This window comes from Uranotaenia lowii, chromosome 3, assembly GCF_029784155.1.
Source record: "Uranotaenia lowii strain MFRU-FL chromosome 3, ASM2978415v1, whole genome shotgun sequence".
Classification (NCBI taxonomy): Eukaryota; Metazoa; Arthropoda; class Insecta; order Diptera; family Culicidae; genus Uranotaenia; species Uranotaenia lowii.
In genome coordinates, this window is record NC_073693.1 from 240896893 (window position 1) to 240917657 (window position 20765).

The 20765-nt window shown below is 35.7% G+C and overlaps 1 protein-coding gene across 11 annotated transcripts in view; it reads right to left on the reverse strand.

The window, feature by feature from the left end:
- Positions 1-18278, reverse strand: part of LOC129751287 (ubiquitin-conjugating enzyme E2 Q2-like) — a 52258-nt gene extending 33980 nt beyond the window's left edge. The window contains exons 1-3 of one of the 11 annotated variants that reach the window (XM_055746695.1): positions 17988-18273; positions 13423-13482; positions 12742-13325 (exon numbers count right to left, since the gene is read on the reverse strand). In XM_055746695.1, the coding sequence (XP_055602670.1) occupies positions 12742-12903 (162 nt within the window). In that variant the 5' untranslated portion in view covers positions 12904-13325; positions 13423-13482; positions 17988-18273. Of the gene's footprint in view, positions 1-12741; positions 13881-17987 lie in introns of those variants that run through there. The other 10 variants (XM_055746700.1, XM_055746697.1, XM_055746699.1 and 7 more) reach the window with 10 other exon arrangements.
- Between the last annotated feature and the right edge of the window lie 2487 nt (positions 18279-20765).

Here is a 20765-nt window from a genome sequence, read left to right on the forward strand (position 1 = left end):
AACTATCAGTTTCATATTCTTTCTCATTAAAAATTCTACTTAGTTTCTATAAATTTGCCGAAATGGCAATTCAGAATAAAATTAATAGTTGCAAAAAGAACCATCAGCTTTTCAAATTATTAAAAAAAATAGATCTGAAGTTTCTAAAATCCACTCAAGTTATATTACCAAAATAAATACATGGAAATTAACAGGAAGTTTGTTGCGCTTGACCTCATTTGAAAACTTGTTTGCGTCCTTAAAAAATATGATGCAAATGGGCCTCTTCAATGTAGAATTACTAGCCTTTTGTTGTTTTGTTTGGGAACATTGTAAGCATTCAATTCAAGTTCAAACATGAACGTTAAAAAAACATTTTTACCATTGTGCCTCCATGTTGGATACGAGCTGTGAATAATCTTCTTTAAGGTATGATAGAGCTTTGATAAAAGGTCTAAGAGCTATCATATTTTGATGATGATCTAAAAATTTGAATTTAAATTTCTAGAGTCTTACAAGAAAAACAAAGCACGAGATAAAAACAACATCATATTATTTCGATCTAAAATCATCGAAAAACCCATTATAATGGGTTAATTGGAAATTTGGAAAGCCAAATATTGTTTGTTATATCAACATGCATCAGTGCATCTTTTTCATAATTTTATTTCTTACTAATTACAAAATTGTTTTTTATAAGTATCACACATGCAGTTGCGTTCAAATAAAAAGAAATCGCATCAAGCTGCGCACCTACTTCCAACTTTGACAAGCTGCCATTTCTCACTCGGTTTATATTTTTTCATGAAAATTTCACACAATCTAGTTCAACTATCCATCTAACATTCCACAAAGTTTGAAGTCTTTGCAATGACGGGAAACAAAGATACAGCTTTTCCCGTAAAAAGGGGAAATTTGAAATTGCTTCACTAAATTTGCTTTATCTTTGACAATGTTCATTAAAAAATCTTGAAATTTGATCCAAACATGTAAAAATGGTTGATCCAATACCAGGCCAAGATTCGTCAAAATCGATGAACGTGATCAAAAATGGTGCCGGGTTGAAGATGAGGTTCATTATCGCCCAGCAGACGATTTCATTCTTTTTTGGACGGATGTTTGTATGGAAAACATCGTGTAATCTATGTGGTCTTGTTTTTTTCGTTCACAAAACCAACGTTTATTACAAAGAATATTGTAAATTGATAGGAACTTCATCCTTGCTTTGTTTAAAAATAGAAATTGTTCCAACAGAGCTGGTATTGAAACAAAAGAGCGAATAGAATATTCGTTTTAATTGTGGATCAAATTTGTTTATCGGTATAATTAGCAGGTCATTTCTGAAACTCTGTTTTTCTTATTTTGAACCTCGTGAAACATTCTCTCTTTCGAAACATAGTACGCATGAAGTTTTTACAAATTAACAACATTCTTTGTAATAACTTTTGGTTTTGTGAACGAAAAAACCAAGAATACCTAGATTACGATGTTTTCCATACAAACATCCGTCCAAAAAAGGATGAAATCGTCTGCTGGGCGATAATGAACCTCATCTTCAACCCGGCACCATTTTTGATCACGTTCATCGATTTTGACGAATTTTGGCCTGGTATTAGATCAAACATTTTTACATCTTTGGACCAAATTTCAAGATTTTTTAATGAAAATTGTCAAAGATACAGAAAACTTAGTGAAGCAATTTAAAATTTTCCTTTTTTACGGGAAAAGCTGTATCTTTGTTTCCCCATTGTAAAGACTTCGAACTTTGTGGAATGTTAGATGGATAGTTGAACTAGATTGTGTGAAATTTTCAAGAAAAAATATAAACCGAGAGAGAAATGGCAGCTTGTCAAAGTTGGAAGTAGTTGCGCAGCTTGATGCGATTTCATTCTTTTTTGAACGCAACTGTCTTTTCAAATTTATATATATTTTGTTCCGCAATAGGTAACAAACTTGAGAGTTCAACTAAAATAACTAATCCGTCATCTCGTATATAAAAAGTGTGATACGTATTGTGTATAATATGGCATGGACATGGACAAATTTCCTTAAAACATGTTTTAATTATTTTATTTATTCAAGTTTCCAAAGTTTTCATGGTGCATGAATAGGAATGAAATTTTTTTTTATTATAAGCGGCATCCCTGACTAAGTCGTGTCCGGAATACACGCTATCACGAGTAACACGAATTTTTCGAATCAGTGCTTCCATTTTGTCTGCTAGTGGATGCTGATGCTGTCGCTTTTTCGTTGTATGGAGAAAACGACTGTGATAAATATTGGTTAAGTATATTTGATTCGATTACAAGTGACCTATCTACAAGTTTTGGGGTTTGTCTAATTATAACCATCCTCGAACGATCACCCGCGTTTTCCAAACCTTGACCATATGGCTACCAATACAAAAATCAGATGCGATCAAACACCCGTTATGAGAAAAAATGGAAAATTTGATATCTAGTAGATACTTAAAGTGGTGGGTGACTGTGAAAGCTGAAAGAAGAAAACCTCAAAAAGTGATCGTTTCCTTCTTATAGCCCTCTTATATATCCAACGAAGTTTGTATGTTTAGGTTGGATGTAACATCGTTCCAATTAGCATTCGTATTTTGCATTCGCATGGACAGTCGCCCGCCATGGAGTTTTCTGAAATGGTACCACCTTCCTAAATCAGAACCACATAATGTTGAACGTGTCCTGGTCGAACCCTGTGAACTGTGTGGGGAAGGTGGTAAGGTATGTTAAAGTGACTCGCGTTTACTTGACAGGGAGTTGTAGAGATCTCTACGATCCACCCGTAAACGTGGGGAGGTTTTAGAGGGATAAATTTGGGGAAAGTATACCCTGGGAGACGCTAGGCCAGCTTTGCGGATATCGAGTATGTCTCACACCTCTACTCTCATAAAGTTTCCTACAGAAACTCCTCACGCTAATAGGGAGGCTAAGGCAACATTTTACGAAGGTTTGATTAACAGTTCGACTAAATTGTTCAATTAGTTTATTTCAAAGCACTATGAACACTAAGAATAATTCCAGAATGAGAATATTAGGGAATAATAAATATTTGTGCGTCAACATACGATTTTCCATTTTCTCTCTGTTTCCCTATAATCTTTACAGATCAGCAGTTTTAAAATATTTGTGTACATTTGACATAGTCTAAGGCAATTGAGGAGAACACCTGACTTTATTTCTACAAGGTAGAAAAGCGGCTCAGCGGTAAAATAGACAAAATACGGTGGTCAAATCGTGTGCAAAATATTTGGACTGCTTGGGGAGATATATTGAAAATTTCGTAATGGATAGCAAACGAACTCTTCAGCAGTCTCCTGGCAGGTTTCCAGCTAGAAATTTTTCATTGACAAGTCTCGCCAGTATTTTTCGGAGATAAACAAGAAGAAATATTTGAAAAATTTGATGTCCAGTACTTAAGGAGGCAGACGATCTGTGGAAACTACAAATCATCAAGTGTTTTATAACGATTGACACGATAAATGGATAAATATACGAAGAAAACTACCTCCAAATGCGACTGTTTTCCCAAAAAAGCACTTCAATAGGTCCCAAAAAGTGTATACTCTGTTTTAGTTGGATCCGGAATCGTGCCATCACAAAAAAACAGTGGTGAAGTGTTAAAAAGTCAAATATGTTTTTTTTGTGCCGAAGGAGGACAATCGGCTAAATTCGTTATAACTTGGACCAAATAAAAAATTATGAGTTATTTGGAAAGTCAAGCTTCTGGAAACAGAAAATATAATCAAAAATAGCCTTCACTTGAAAAAAAAGGTAGTTCATAGTCAGTATTATTGATAGACATGCGTAAACTCGCTTCGGAAAAAATCGTTCTGCTAATTTCTTCCGAGTTTAACGCGTTATGTGCAGATTGATTTTATCTTCGTTCCAATCATTACGGCTGGCGCCGGCGGACAGTCCGCCAAATTTGTAAATTATGAAATGATTTTGCTCCCTCGCGGGCTTCAAGTGAGAAAATGATCTTCATGCTCTGTCGGCAACACTGGTCACTGGTAACGTTTTACTCTAATGATATTTTTTTATCAAATTTTCAGCGTTAGATAGATTAATTATCACACTATTATACCACAAAATTTGAGCTTTCTGGAGTTTGTGTGGCCTGAGATACAGTAATTCTACGAAATTCCAACTGTTTGTACTTTTACCATTTAAACTGCAATGTCTCAGAAACTACGCTACGTTTTTTATTGAAATTTAGCAGTGTGATTGTTGAAATATGAAGCTAGCATGTCTGAAGTTTTTGAAAAGTTTTATCGATGGGATCAAAAGTTACGCAAGGTACAATATTTCACGCATGGACTTAGAAATGCGATTTCTATAGAATTTAGGACGAATATTTCCATAGGAAAATCCTATTCTATGTTTAACAACCAGTTAATCTATTTCAACTAAAAAATCAAAACAATGTCACGAGATTCCGATTTCAAAACACAAATGGATCATTTATTCCATTTTTTCTTTTCTTCATTGCTTTTGCCAGACCTTTTTTGACTGATTTGTGGATGGAAACGATATTGTTTTCATGAATCGTCCAAAATTCTATAGAAATCGAAATTTTTAGGTTCATGTGTGAAATATTGTCCCTCGCGTAACTTTTGATCCCATCGATAAAACTTTTCAAAAACTTCAGACATGCTAGCTTTATATTTCAACAATCTGAGATATTGCAGTTTGAATGGTAAAAGTCCAAAAAGTCCGATTTTGGTAGAATTACTGTATCTCAGACCACACCAACTCCGAAAAGCTCAAATTTTATGTTATAATAGTGTGGTAGTTGATCTATCAAATGCAGAAAATTTGATCAAAAAATATCATCAGAGTAAAAAGTTATGGAAGTTCAAAGTGGAAGAGACAGTGCGCGTGCTTGCAATTTATATACAATTATGAACGGTACCGGTATCTGAACTTTTCTCATACCGTGGTTGAATTAAAGGGAATCTTTCGATTGCTTTTATTCAGTAGAATTATTCAACCAAGTAGGCTCAAAACACATATCTAATAGAGTGTTATCATCTGCACATCTGCACTACACGTAGACGCTGCACTGAGTGAAACAACGATTACCTAGTTCAAGATTGCATTCCGTTACCCCTCACTAGATGTTTAGTGTTATCATTGTGCAAACTCGCTCTGTTTAACAATGTTGAAGCAAAGTAGTAGTTTCGAAAAAAAATCATTTAGATGTCCAAGACACGTATGGGTTCTTAGTAAATAATTTCTTTCCTATGTATGCAACCATTTTGTATTGACGAATGAAGGAAGCTGTTTCCTTTTTGGAAGTAGCAGCTTGGCAAATCAAGCCGCAATGTCAAAACATACCCCGAAAAAGGCAACATCACGGGAAAGTGAGAAAAAAAACGATGCATGCGCATACTTCACCGAAGAAAATAGGTATCTACATACATATTGGTGGCAGGTTCAAGCCAAAACTGAACAACTAGGTAGCTCTTAACTTCCCGGTTTGGCCCTCCCCGTTCCAATAACAAGGTCAAACTTTGTTGACTGTCTGTTGATAATATGCATGCATCATTCATACATACTTGCTTGCTCTGCGGCAACCAGTTTCAAATTAGCCTTCCAGTTTCGGGCCAAAAGAATGCAAGCCAAGCATTTTGCATATGGGAGTTTTTTTCTTCAATGTTTTTTTTGCTGCAGTTCGTTATCATGATGGTACCACTTGGTCGTCGATGTGTTTCATTAAGCGTAAATAAATTCAAGCCAGATGATTCAGATCTCTCTTGACGCGAATTACGAAGATGACGATTGTTGGTAGGAACATTTTGAAAATTCGCAATGTGATCAATATATTGCGTCACACTTCAAAACTTAAAAAAAAACATTCACTTTCAGACAATAATGAGAACGAAAGAAAAGTAAAAGTTTCAGCAAAAACAGCCTCAACGAGAGTTTAAATCAATAACAGCCTCATCAATCAGAGCTGGTGGATGGTAATAATCTAGATTAAGAGTAATTGATAACCAGAATCTATCACACATGAATCATATTGGTCCCATCTCAGCCTCTCATCTGTGTGCTATATAAACAAAACGTGATGGCGACGACGATGACGACGATGACACGGAAGGGAAATTGAGAAGTTCCGAGAGCGAAAAAGAGGAAAACAGTTATAAGATGAGCAAGGTTGTCGGGGAAAAACACATTCCGTCATCCAGCTTTCCACGGCGGCCTTCAATAGGAAGATACGACGAGGTTGTAGGTAAGTCAGACCCCGAAGAGATGGCTTGCCAGCTTGCCTTGAGAAAACTGTTCTATCTGATGAAACCGGCCAAGCGTTCGTGACGGTAAGACCGACAACAACCGAAACAGCAGCAGCAAAAAAAATGTTTCACAGAACTTGACAACAACCAACAAAAAAACCAACAACAATCTACATTTGGAGTGTGCAGGGAAAGCGCTTGCTTGAGTCATGATGTGATTGTGTATCACGTTTCTGCACAGTTTGTTTGGCAGAAATAATAAGAGAAAAACTGCTCATTTGGCAACCACCAGCCAGCAGCGTCAGGGCTTTGTCACCATCAGCTATATACAGAGTACCTACGTATAAAACACATCATATACCTCCTCCTGTGATGGTTTTGCCATCAGCTGTACTGAACCCCGTGTCGTCTTCCAAAAATCAACAATGGCCGGAGAAGGAAAGTTGGCATTGTTTTGAAATGAATGCGGTGGAGAATCATCATCTACCGGAGACGACTTCTAGCCCAGCCATAATGTTATCGCCCGCCTTGATGATGCGATTCGAGAGAACTGAACGGCAGCAGACTCCACGAGACGTTTCGCTGTGGCATTCGTACACTTTTTCTCGCCCTCTTGGAATCGGTGCTAATGCTGATTTCCCTGCGACCATTTCTAAATTTTGTTTGTTCTTAGTTTTTAGAACTCAACTCTCTATTATCAAGTCTTTGGACTTTAACTCTGCATAGCTTCTGGTGCTCGGATTTACAAACTTTCGATATTTATGCTTAGAACTATCATTATGTATGTTAAAATAAAAAATAACAAAACATTTTTAGTAAAATTAGCAAGACATGTTAAATGGGTTGAAAAATTCATTTCTTCCATAATTTATTACTTTTAGTATCTTAAAACTTCGTAGAGAATGAGATGGAAGCACAACACTCTCAACATTCCTACATAAAATGTCGAATATAAACATGCGACGGAGAAGTATAATACGTGAGCCGATCGGTTCTATGTTCAAGATGCTACACTGCGCATTTAAAGGTGTAAGTTCAGTTGCAGGATAAATTAGGAAGTGCGTATCTTGAAAATCGCTTCTGAACTGATTCGAATAGATTGATTGCGCCGAATGAGTTTGGTGCTCAAACTTGAATGTTGTACTTAAAACCACAGCGGACGATTAATACAATGCTTTCAGAATGGCAATGCCACTGTTTAAGCTCTGGCCATGGTTACAGCTAGATGTTCCTTGAAATCTAGAAATTACATATTTTTAGATCGTTAGCGTAGAACACCAATTCAGAATCAATTAGTTCACAGGGGTCGTTCATGAATAAGTTGAACAGTAGTGGACCCAGATGATTTACTTGGGCAACTCCCGAAGGAACAGTGAAGTTGTGGGTTTTGATGTGACCCTAAAGGGTGTGTCACATCAAATTGCATCACGGAAAAACACTGTAGAAATTTAATTTTTAGGAATTATGTCTTCAGCTTTCGCTTATAATCAGATAAGAGTGTATAGATCACGTTGGCCATGCTACACTGTCAATTTTTTTTGTAAATTTGGGAAAATGTCGTGAATTAATCCTGCGCACTCATTTCGAGAATCCGGAGTTGTCACATCGGGCATCGGTAAGATGCTGAGAATCGTCCAATGCACGGTCAGCAGAGTACTAAAACGATACTTCGAGAACCTAACCATCGATCGGAAGATGAAGAACGACAAAAATGAATGCTTCGTCAGTAAAAAAAGATCACAAGCGCGTAGTTAAGCAGTTTAGACGTGATCCGAGAAGTTCGGTCCGGGACGTCGCCAAAAAGCTGAATTTGTCAAACTCATTCGTCCAGCGGACCAAGCAGCGAGAGGGCCTGCGAGCCGCGCCAAGGTTCAGAAGGCTCCTAACCGCGACGAAAGGCAAAACATTGTGGGGAAGACGCGAGCCCGGAATGTTACGGAAAGCAGAGCGCCCCCTTCGTGACGACCGGCACGGTAAACGGGCAGGTTTACCTTGAGGAGTGCCTAGAGAAGCGCTTACTACCACTATTGAAGCAGCACAAGGGCTCGACCATCTTCTGGCCGGATCTCGCTTCGTGCCACTATTCAAAGGACGTGTTGGAGTGGTACGAAGCCAACGGGGTCACCTTCGTGCCTAAGTAAATAAACCCGCCCAACCCGCCGAAGCATCGCCCAATAGAGAAATATTGGGCGATTAAGAAGCAGGCCCTCCGGAAGAACCCAAAAGTTGTCAAATCGGAAGCGTACTTCAAGAGAAAATGGATTTCTGTTCAAAAAAAACTACAACCCGACGTTGTACAGAACCTTATGAACGGGGTAAAGAGGAAGGTGCGAGCATACGGGTTTTGGCTCGAAGTATGAATAAAAAGAAAATGCCAAAAGTTGTTTAATAGTTTTTATTTTACTTTCAAAAATTTTCAAAAGGGTCGGTCTACTGGACGAATTTCTACAGCCTTTTTTCCGTGATGCAATTTGATGGGACACACCCTTTATCTAACACATGCAGTTCTGCCTTGGAGATATGATTCGAGGCCAAGTTGGGAATCTCATTTGTCCTGTTTGTAACTAGTTTAAAAAATTATCTTAGAAACAGGACAATTTTTCTTTAAATACTTAACATTTCAAAGTTTGGTTTGGTTATAGAAACACGAAGAGAAATAATGCTTTAAGTTTTTTAAATTACTAAGTGTAGTAATTTGTAAAATTACCTTAAACTATACGAGGCCCTTGGAAAATTACCTTAAACTATACGAGGAATTTCAGAGCCCATACTTATTTAAAAAAGTATTCATAAATAATTGAAAAATCTTCAATTTTCCAGTATAAATCTCAAACCCCGTTTTGGCAAATTGAGAAAAAAAACAAACTTTGAAAAAAAAATCAATTTTTATTTTTTCACTTTTTTGCATATAATCTTTACCAAAAAAGCTTTTTTGTTAATTTTTTCCAATTTTTTTTTATTTTAAACCACTGTGCGCCGCGGCGGTCCTTGCTGAAATAATGTAGAAGAAACACTGATTTTGGTTAATCAGATCCTGAAGATTTTATTTATCAGGAAAAGAGCCTGGAAATTTGCTGGTGTTAGATTACACATGACAAATTTGTGGAATGTAGTTTGTTTATCATTTTGACACTGAATATAGACGATTTTCAGAGTTAAAAAAGAATATTTAACAAAATTTTTAAAGCAAATGAAGAAATGATATACTCTGATACTTATGACGATAATTTCAAAAACAAACATTCTTCATTTGGGCCCATTTGGGTACCCCGCACGACGGTACTTCTAATTTTTCTCGGCTTTTCCTTCTCATTGTTCCTAAATTAATTGTTTTCCATTCAAAAGTCTTTTCGGGTGAGTCGTTTCCAAAAAGACAAGTTTTAAAAAATACTTTACTTTGCTATACACTCGCTGAGATTAAATTCAAAGTGATGCATCTCTCATATGACATATATTCTCCTTGGGATAATACTATGAATTGATTTTTCAAGAACCTTTATAAGAAAGAAAAAATTGCTCCAGAACTTCTACAAAAGAGAACCTGATGGATAAGTTAGAAACCTCTTAAAGCGAGAAAAAGAGTTCGGTCTCCTGGGCTCTCGCTTATCCATGTCCGACTGTATAAAAACCTATTTCTGTAGGTTTTGATATTGTTTGTCCTAAATAGGCTCAGCCGTCTTAAGACCTAGAGATCATAAATTTGGCATGAGTGCTAATTAACTAGAACCAAGAATGAGGCAAAATGTTTCCAGATCTGAAGTAACCCCATAAGATCGTCCATAAAAACAGTTTGTTGTTTTGTGATTTTGACGTTATTATGCATTGGGTTAAGATGAAAATTTGCACTCAGGGTTACGAGAAACGGGTTATCGATTCTAGTAATCAAAGTTTATATGTCGGGTCAGCAGAAATAGTCGTCCACATTAACAGTGCACTGTTTTTGCTATGTTCACGTTTTTATGCATTGGATTTTTATGAAAATGTGGGGGATTTTAGGTTTGTTGTTAGGTTGTATAAGAGGTCGGCATAGGAATTGTTCATTTGAACTGTTCAATGTTTTTGCTGAATAGTCAAAATAGATTGATTAGAAAAGTTACACATGTAGAATTCAATAAGAATTAAGGAAAATGGGCCATCATGCTTATCGCTTTGGCAAAATTGACGTGAAAACGCATCGGAGCGATGCGCAAATATGCAGATGTGCATAGGAATGAAGTGAGAAAATCATTTTATGTTGAATTATCGTGTAACAAAATAAAACGGGTTAATGTGTGTAGAAGGGGTTTAAAAAAACTGTTACGTCGATTATTCTTATTTGAATAAGAATACATACTCTTAATTTGAAGGTATTTTTTTCTTTGGGGAATTGAATATCGATATTTTCTTTTCATTTAAAAAACCAAATCTTATCTTATCAAATTTTCATATCCGGATAGAAGTTCGTACGAGGTCTGCTAGCACCTAGTAGTTATAAAATGCTTTCGATTTATTCATTTATCGTGTTTTGAGATCTACATAGTGATTGAGAAATAAGCATTTTCTATCATTTTTTGTCCAAAGAAAAATAAATAATGCAGTGTTCTTATTTTTTTCTTGTTCTGGAAGAAGAGTAGAACATTTGGATTTTTTAACTAATAGAGAATTCGTTTTCGTGTGGTGGTGCACCGGGGCACTACCGGTAGTGCACTTTTTGCTGTTTTCATGCTCGTTTTCACGATGAGTAGTCCACTGGTAGTGCACCATAAAGTGGAGGGTGGAACACTCTGAAAATATTCGGTGTTGCTTGCGCTCTCACCAATACTATCATGAATTTTGACAGCACGTGCTTCCCGATGTAAACAAATATCAGCTGGTTGGTTTATTTCTATACCGCGAAAATTGCGTTCGAGCTGATTTTTCTCTTTATTATCCCGAAGAACGGAAACTTGTTCCGGATTCAATACCAGTGCCGTTTCCAACAGAGGCGGAGAATTTCACCTGGATGGCACGTTCCAAAGCAAACAACGCTCCCAAGAAGAAATGTGCCCAGAAGGCTTGCTGCAATCGGTTCCGGGCGATGCTGAAAAAGGGCAGCAAATCCGAGTGCAAAAAGGCCAACCCAAAGATCTGGTGTTGTTCGGGAGGGTCCTATAAGTTGGTCTCCACAGCAAGAAGCGTTCAGCTGCGCCAAGTCCCGGATTCCCACCCGTTGCCCTTCAAAAACGGTAGTTCGAGACTACACCCGCATTGGGAGCTTGAATTTCGTTCGTTTCGGTCTGTTAGCAAAATTTTCTCCCCCGATTTCCGCGATCTGAGTTCGCCAATTTGACTTCCAAGAATTTTCTTTTGTCATCTGAAAACGGAAATAGGTACTCGAGGTATTTGCGAGGAATAAACGTTCAAAATACCGGAACCCTCAAGCTGGGGTAACTGCAGTCTAGCAGCAGTAAACATAGACCACCCAGAATCAGCCGGTATTGCAGTTATCATCAGAGCCAGAGGCGAATCTATCAAGCAAAATAAATCTGAAATCTTCACAATTCAACATAGTATATAAATTCATGCTAAAATTTTCATATTATTTAAAAGATAATGATCAACTAAAGTAAATTTCATTTCAATTTTCGAAGTCAAACGAAAACAAATACCAGCTGTAATGGATTGTTGACAGCTTGATGTTTTCTGTTGACACTGTCGATTTCACGTACACCAACAAAGGTGGGTGCAACACTCGATTCATGCTCGTTTTCAGCGTGGAAGGTGCAACACTTTCGGGTGGTGAAAACAAATACGGTATAAGATAGATCATGTCGCAGAATCTATTCATATAACAAATTATGTAAATAATCCGAAATATTTAAAGTCACATTAAATAAATGCAAGGGATTTGCTTAAGTCGAATACCTATCTCCATCAGTGTATGTTTTGAAGGATCTTCCATAAAAATTCAGCTCATTGATTGGGACACAACAGTCGCACAATAAGTAGAGTACTAAGGCAGGAGAAATAAAAATGTTTCCAAATAGTTAGAAGCAATTACAAAGATATTAGCAACAATTGCATGCATTAAGATCTCAGCTGGTCTACCACCGTTACCTTCGTCATGAATGAATGAAAAGAACGACGACGAAGTCAGGTCGGGAACCAGAATAGAACACACAAAAAGATGGCCATATAGAGGCATGTGGGTGGAGTGTGAGCAGCGAACGGGCGCAGACGAAAATCCACCCAAAACCCTGGGTTGAAAAAGGGGGGGTTGGTGCAGAGAACGGGTAGTAATGTGCAACTTTGGTTACCGAAGAGTAGAAGTAAAGAAAGAGAGACAGGCAAAGAGGAAAAGAGAGAGAAACTGCGAAAGGAGTACAATATGTGTGTGCATTCGAAAAGTACACACAAGATGACTACTACCGAGTAATGTTGATTCGGTTTCGAGAAGGGCAGTCTTTAGCATAAAGCGAAAGAGGAAAAAAACAGAGAAAAAACTCTGAAATAAAAAAATACAGTAAAATGAAGCCAAGGTTCAGCGCACTCACCGTAATGTTGGCATGGATGTCATACTGTTTGCCATTTCGGCCAATGAATCGACAGCTCAGCTCGTCGACCGAGGCATTCAGGATCCGGAACCGCTCGTGGGTTTTGGTGAAGATCTGCTCCAATGTCTTGATTTCCTGCTTGAGCGTATTCAGACACGCCATCTCGTGGTGTTGTTGTGTATTTCTTTTCTCTTCGTTTTTATGGGCAGAGAAAAACTCCCAAAGGTGCCACAAAAGAATCTAATCAACACACATCGATCCCATCAGAAGATCCCCACACACGACTACACACCGATTCTGAAACAGCACTCCACACCAGACAAACAGGACTCCTTCTTCTGGATGCTTTCTCGCACAATTCGAAATCCACTGCGTAGTCCGAGCAATTATTGGTGTTTGCTCTCAACCTGGAAAAGTTGAAAACCTGCCAGTGGGGTCTTCTTTTTCTTCGCCCCTCTTCGGAAGATAACTTTTTTCCTGATGTTTCCTACTCCGGAACGTGCTTGGATTGGACACACTTGTTCAGACACTAATTTTCTTCTATCAGACACACACGGAATTTTTTCAGCCCAGAACTATTTCACCTGGAAATAGCCAATGCTCTCTTCATTTATACACGAAAAAAAAACGAAAGAAAGAAATCACCATAAACTTTTTTCCCAGACACCTAATTTCGCTAACCTTGGACCAATACGGTTTTAATCCAACATACGCACTTGGTTTACCCCTTTGTAGTACCACCTATATAGGGAGATGATGGTTAGAGCATAATGCTGATTTAGCAGCAGAATTTTAGCAACAACCCGACGTCGACGACCATCAACCAATCCAAAGTACCGAACCACACAAAACTGCTGTTTTTTTCGCAAAAGCAAAACTGGTCTTTCTGACAGCTACCACCGAGTGTGAAACCAACCGAACCCGCACAGTTCATACGACAAGTCAGTCAGCTAGCCAGCCAGTCGAGCCGTCCGTCCGTCAGTCACTTTTGCTGGCTTGTAAGTAATATTTTCGCGTCCGGCCAGTGCTGCCATTACGGTTTGGTCGGTAGAGAAAATCCGGTTTACCTAAATGCTCTTCGGCTCGGTTCCAGCGCGAGAGACGAGGATGTGGTCTAATAGTACCTTGGTTTGGTAGAAATTTTCGAATGCATATGGGATTACCTGACCAGAATTCAAGGCTGTTCTGAAGAAGTCAATTGAAATTAACAGGTACCTATTTTGTTAATAGTTAATGAAGAAAGTATTCTCATTGTAAATGTTTTACGTGGACATAGAATACTCTATCCACGAAGAATTGATTTCTGTGTTAATCTTGGTTATTGGGCACTGACTTAGGAAAAAAAAAGTATTCCATCAAATTAGCTGTTGAGCTCGCTTTCAAATTTATATCGCGTATTTTTATACTTCTCCAGCACCAATATCATTCCAAGCCCCTTATTACAATTCGACAGGCTAAACAAATCACACAAAAAAAAAATAAAGTATTTTTAGACCCGAAAGAAGGCGAACGCTATACAACTCGTTAGGCAACCTTCAGTTTTGTTCACTAGTCCTGTAAAATAAGTATGCTTCTGTCTCATCTTTCCATATTCGGTTTTCCATTCAGGGGAGTTGTTGGAACAATTCTTAATTTTTGAAACCTTTATTCAGCCAATATGGAACTTTTGAAGCGTGCACTCAAGTATTTAGGTGTATTTAGTTTCAATACCTGCAAAATATTGAGAATGCATTTATTGATTAAGATTTCATTGGAGATTTGAAGATAATCATTATTCTGGCCATTTTAACCATCACTAGGAAATCTCTTTATTTGTTGGGCTTCTGTGTAGCATTACAGTATGGTAACCCAAATTACTTTTCAATATATATCCAGAATTATTGGTATTTCATTCTTATGACAGATACACTTACTTTTCCGAATTTAAGAAAATTTTGTAAAACGTTAACTGTGCAACTTTAAATAAGCAACCTTTCGTCTCTCATTTGATCTAGTTCAATTTTTTAAAACCTACAGAAGGGTTTTGTAGTTTGAATCTATCTCTATCTTTCTAAGACTATCGATTCTATTTTTTTTAAGTACCTAAATTTGAATTTAGTTCAATTTTCGACTAGTCATTCTCTTTTGAAAAAAAAATCATTAGAAATTTAGCGCTGTTTTATTCAATTGGATGTTTTTACAGTCTGTAGACTTCGTTACTGAAGTAATTTCTCATCTTTCTTCTCATGTTAAAATCCCAGAAAAAAAAACAAAAACAAATTTTCTTCTTGTAAGAATAAAAAACTAGTTTCGGTTCATAAAATTACTATCCATACCATACTTGTACAATTTTTTCTGATGTCCTGTTAATAGTAAAAATAACGAGTTTCAACAATTTTCTCAGGACACTGATGGCTTTTTTTTTAAATCGAAGTTATACACTAATTTACTACCTTTCAAATAATATAATCTTGAAGTTCATCTGTTAAAGTTTAAATGAGCTTAAGTGTTAAGAACTTGAAACTCTTTAATTTTTCTAATATAAGCACATTTCACTCAAAACTAGCATATAGTGTGGATTTCAGCTTAAATTTTAACTCATTTTAAAACTCGAATAAAATTATCATAAAAAATATTGAAACAAGTGACAAATTTTATAAATTTTCCATAGATAAATATGAGAGGCAATTTTTTAGTACACAGTTTAACTAAATGGTATCTAATGTTTACAATAAATGTTATAATGACATCTTTTTTGAACGCTACTTTATCAAGACAACTATAAATATGGATATGGATACGTAATGAAAACAGTTTACAAGTTTACAGAAAAACTGATAACAATTTGTGAACTCTGATAACTGATCGATATATCTGATCGCTAATGACCCGCTGAATCTGAAAAAGAGTCTCTGAATAATCTCAGTAAAACTGTTTTAAAGCTATGAAACTCAAAATTTCGTTGAAAGAAAAAAAACTTATGAATACCTAGATCCAAATCTCTCAGAGAATAACATATCCATTCCAATTCTTTTCGTATTTTCCGAAAGAATTTCCTTTGAAAAACAGTACTGTTAATGTTTGTGATTTTAAAATATAGACAAAACGAAAAAAATCCATTGAATTTTTTTCCAATATTCACTTAGTTATTGATTACAATCGGTTAAAAAAATTGTAAGTTATGACTATTTTAATTTAACAGAAACGGTTGCTTGTTTGAATATTATTGAAAAACCTCATAGTACACTAGAGTACTGTTTTTTTTTTCTTTCAGCGAAATTTCAAATTTTGAATAGAATATCTTTGAAATCAGTATAGGAATACAAAAATACAATAAATCTTATGTGCTCCAAGCTTAACAAAAAGTAAGTATCAACTTATGATACTTACGTTAAGCCTGGAGCTTAATAAAAAGTTTAGTTATCTTCCTTTTCATATAAAAAAAAGGTTCAAAATTGTTGTAACCTAGCCGAAGATGTTAGGTTTTGCGAACAAAATTCGCATTTAATACTTTTTAATTTCTAAGTATACTTTAAGTATATGTAGCTAAATAACCTGTTCTACTAAGATTTTTTTAATTTAATTTTATTATCCTCTGCCAATTAAGTATTAGAAAAATGAGAATAGTTTGTAGTTATTATATTAAAGAAACTATAGTAAACATAGTTATTAAAAAACTTGAAGGCCACAGATCTTGAAAATGTTTTTGCATAGCAAAATTTTCAAAATGTGCTAAAAGTGACAAAATTTCTACCACTTTATTTCATGACCAGTGATCTTGCTCTTATATTAAGGTACACCGGGGTAAGTGGGGACGCGGGGTAAGTGGGGACGGTGGCTATTAAAACAATACTGTGTACTATTTTTTCAAACTTTTAATGCAGAATGTTAAATTTACTTGTAATCTATCCAATAACTGTAAAAGAGTTACGGTTCCGACAATTGTGGATGTTTACGGTGACTTTTTGTAAATTTTCTATTTTTAACTACGATGTGGAGTTGATGTACATCTTTTTCAATCGCAAATTTCTCGTAAACTAGCTGGCTCTTGACGAAAAAGTCTACATTGAAACAATCCTTACATTCGAAACAACCAGTAAGGAAAAGAAACGACGGTTAAAAATTGAGAAAAAAGGGTTTGTTTGCAAAAATCTAAAATTTTGTCTCCAAACCCTACCTGGGGTAAGTGGGGACGGCTTTATAAAACTTGATGTTTACACATTTTTTCAATTTTCTCTCCTTCATTCAATACAATTTAGCTTTATTTAGCATTTAGATAAGGAAAAATTGGAAAAAGTACTTGTTTTTTCTAAAATAAGTATATATTTTCGATAATATCGGATTACACACAATAATTATTGAAAGATGCCTTATTAATAGTACCATGAACTTTTTTCGAAATTTCGGACGGTTCGAGCAATAAAGTAACGCATTCAACAAAAAAAAACACAAATTTGTTGAAAATTTCCTGAGAAATCAAAGGGAAAATCTACCGTCCCCACTTACCCCATAAAGAGCGGCAAGTGAAGACACCAGCAGTCCATAATAATTTACGTGAGAACTTTTTTCGCTTTGCTTCTATCAAGCTCATCTCTTCAGCATTTGTGCAAAACATGTTCAGCATCATATTGAACGCAATTTTATCAAAATTGATCCACTGCTGATTTTTTAATGATTTTTTAAAGTTGAACTATATGAAAACCCGTCCCCACTTACCCCGGTGTACCTTATATAAATCCGGAAACGCAGTTTTGTTTTGAATTCATCGACAGTTCTGGCAGCACTTGACTCTCTGAATCAACCCATTGAAGTTTTCCTTTTCACACATGAATGTGTTGGTGAATAGCTGCTTACTGAACAAATCCAGACTGGACGGACTAAGCAAAAAAAAAAATAACAATGAATTTGATATTTTAGGACTTTGAACCCTCAACTATTTTTACAAGGCTTGCCTCTTGAAATTCTACGACATTGCAGTTGAAAGGCCTGCCAAAAAGCAACCCTAGAACCCCCTAGAAAACAAGTTGATCAGGTATCCTCTTGAGGTGGCTTTACACACACACCCGCAAAATTGGAAGCTGCCGAGAAAAGGATTTTCATGCTGGACATCCTCTTTGGCTGGGCAGACACAAAATATGAAAAACAAAATTTAACTTGTTCCCAAGTCCTTGGAAGTCCCCTCGCTGAAAACAGCCACCACCAGCTGAGGTGGATATCGCCTTTATCTTTGAGAGAGTGTTTTCCCCGCTTCAGTGATTCATACGCACCGCACACAATAGTCCGATTTTCTTTCATACTTTTCTGACCGAGCTAATTTCACGATAATCGGCGGACGATAAATTCACCCTTTGTTTCGCGAGTTGTTTGGTCGACCGATTTTCGCAATCAAATTTCACCAAACCACAAAGTGGTTTCTTACGACGACCGAACTTTACCGACCTTTTACTAACTCATCCGTTATCGATAACTTCACGAATTCTTCCATTAAATCCCAAAATTCGATTGGAAAAAATAACGCAGGCACACACAGCACAGCAGGCTAGCAAAGAGTCTGAATGCTTTTTTTTATTTTTAAGAACAAAAAGAAACGGTACGTTCATCTCTCTCATTCCTACGTATGTTGCGTCTCACCTTGTCTTTTCATACGTCAGTGATGCAAGTTTTAATGTTTAAAAATTATACTAAACTGAACTTGTTTTTTTTAGATTTAATTTGAAGAATTCATATAAACTTTTGAAAACAGTGTTGCAATATGAAAATATTTATTAAATTATGTAAAAAAAACTGAATAAAATCTCTCAATTCAGAAACAAAAGACACCAAGAGTGTAGTAGTGAACCGATTATTAAATAATTCGTTAATTCTAATTTTTAATTGCAAGTGAATCTGTCAATTGATATTCTTATAAAGAACTACATTTAAATTTTGATATAACCGATATAACCAGAGAAGATAAAAAATTCAAACATAACACTTAATTAATTGTTGTTGTGGTGGCATCACTGGAGCGGACCTCGTTAATTGACAGAAGCGTTGCCAACACTGCCTTTTATGGAGCTCGCATCATGTCAGATGACAATTCGTGCCGTCATTTGACATGACCGAGGGGTACCATTTTCTTTTTATATCACCCACCAATAAACCAGTCTGGGAGAAATGAAGTTCTGACTGAAACTTTAACAAAATTTAAACACTTTCTAATTCTAAACAAAACAGAAAATATACCTTACAAAAAAATCCTGCTCACCAATTAAGTAATGAAACCATTTCAGTAGGATTTCATAATTTGGAAACCATCTTGGATTTTGATGAAAAAAACACGCAGAGAAAACTAGGCTTTTGAACCAAAACAAAAGTGATTTTGATTTAAAAAAATATTTTTTGAAACAAAGAATTAATTCTTTGAACTAAATATTTTTGGATTTTGATTTTAAGCAAATACTTTGATTCTAAATAAATGTTAATTGAGCTTATTTCTTTTGAAACAAAGTCATCTTTTTTTTGAACCAAAAAAAAAAGTTTTTTACTTGAAGAAATGATTCCTTTAAATAAAAACTTCAGCCTTTAATTCTAAAGATATTTTGATTTGCCTTGCAAGAAGAATACAAAACCGAAAAATTGAATCAAGCTTTGCCGGTCGTGTGAAAATGTAGGTTATATTAGTTATATTAGAAGGATTCAGGATGAAGTATGGTAAGTATGTTAATTAAAGAGTGAATATCGAAGATTTTCTATAACTTATAGACTATAAGTGATTGCGTTTTTACAGAACCAGAGCCGAAGGATGGTTTCCCTGGATGCCTCAACCGAGATGAAAGCTGCGCACGATGACACCGCTCCAAACCCGACGTCGACGGTCGACGAAAATTTGGACCGGATCGATTTTAGTGAACTAGTTTGCGGCCAAGTGTTTCATCTGTTGTAAATAAAAATAAATTTAACATATAAATTTCTTTCTTTTTATTTTTTGAAATTCCTGATAGGAATTTCAAAACAACAGGAAATATGTCCTCCAATTGGAATAAATGGAAAGTGGTCCAATAAACCAATATTTTTAAATCTAAATCTAAATTACATTGTGGCGAACGAAAACAACTTTGTATCAAATGAAACTGTTTTTTGTTTCAAAGTATTAAGATTTTGATTCAAAGATTTTTCAAAAGAAAAATTCTTTGAAACAAAGGAAAATGCTTTTGAACCAAAAGAATTTTTATTTGTCCCAAAACCAAAGAAAAAAATCCTTTGTTTTTGCGGCACTTTCCTTTGAAATAAAAAACCTTTTCGCTGCGTGAATATGAAACGAATCTATTTAACAAAATAATAAATTAGCATTTGAATCTCCGTTTAACTTAATTTGAATAAAAAAGTCGAGAGTTCTAAAATCTATCCTGATGTATTTCACTGAAAGCATTCGTTCATAATTACTAAGTGCAATATTATTCGTTAATATTCTTTCCTTTTTTTGACATTCAACATCTATTCGATAGTATAAATGCAGGCGCTTTCAAAAAATCTGAGAGATGAAACAACCATTCAGAAATGTAAAAATCATTCGGATTAGGATAGGTAAATTAACAATAACCTGTTGGTTTTATTTACGATAACTGTCTGTTTAAGTTAAGTTTTTATTGCAGAAAACTGGGAAATCGATCCTTCTGGGTCATTTTGATTGTTTTTGTTACTCGGTCATATGTCTCTCTTGACTCAGCGAATAGATATTTTCGAGGATCTCATGCAGTTATTCAATCTACTCAAAAAACAAAAACAACATTTTGAATAATACTATTAATTGCGTTTATCCTTTGCAGTCTGAGTATCTGAGCCAAATTTCTGACAATTCAAGAAAGCGCTCTAATGTACCTATCGTTTTTTTTTTTACTTTGAACACAGTCTTAATTTGCGCTTTAATAAATCCAACTAATAAACCTTAACACAAATTACTATATTTACGAATACAAAACTAGCATTTGCTTCCGTTAGCTTATAAGCTATAGCCTCTGTGCTATAGCTTCGTTTAAATTTAAGCACGGTTTACAGTTTGAGTG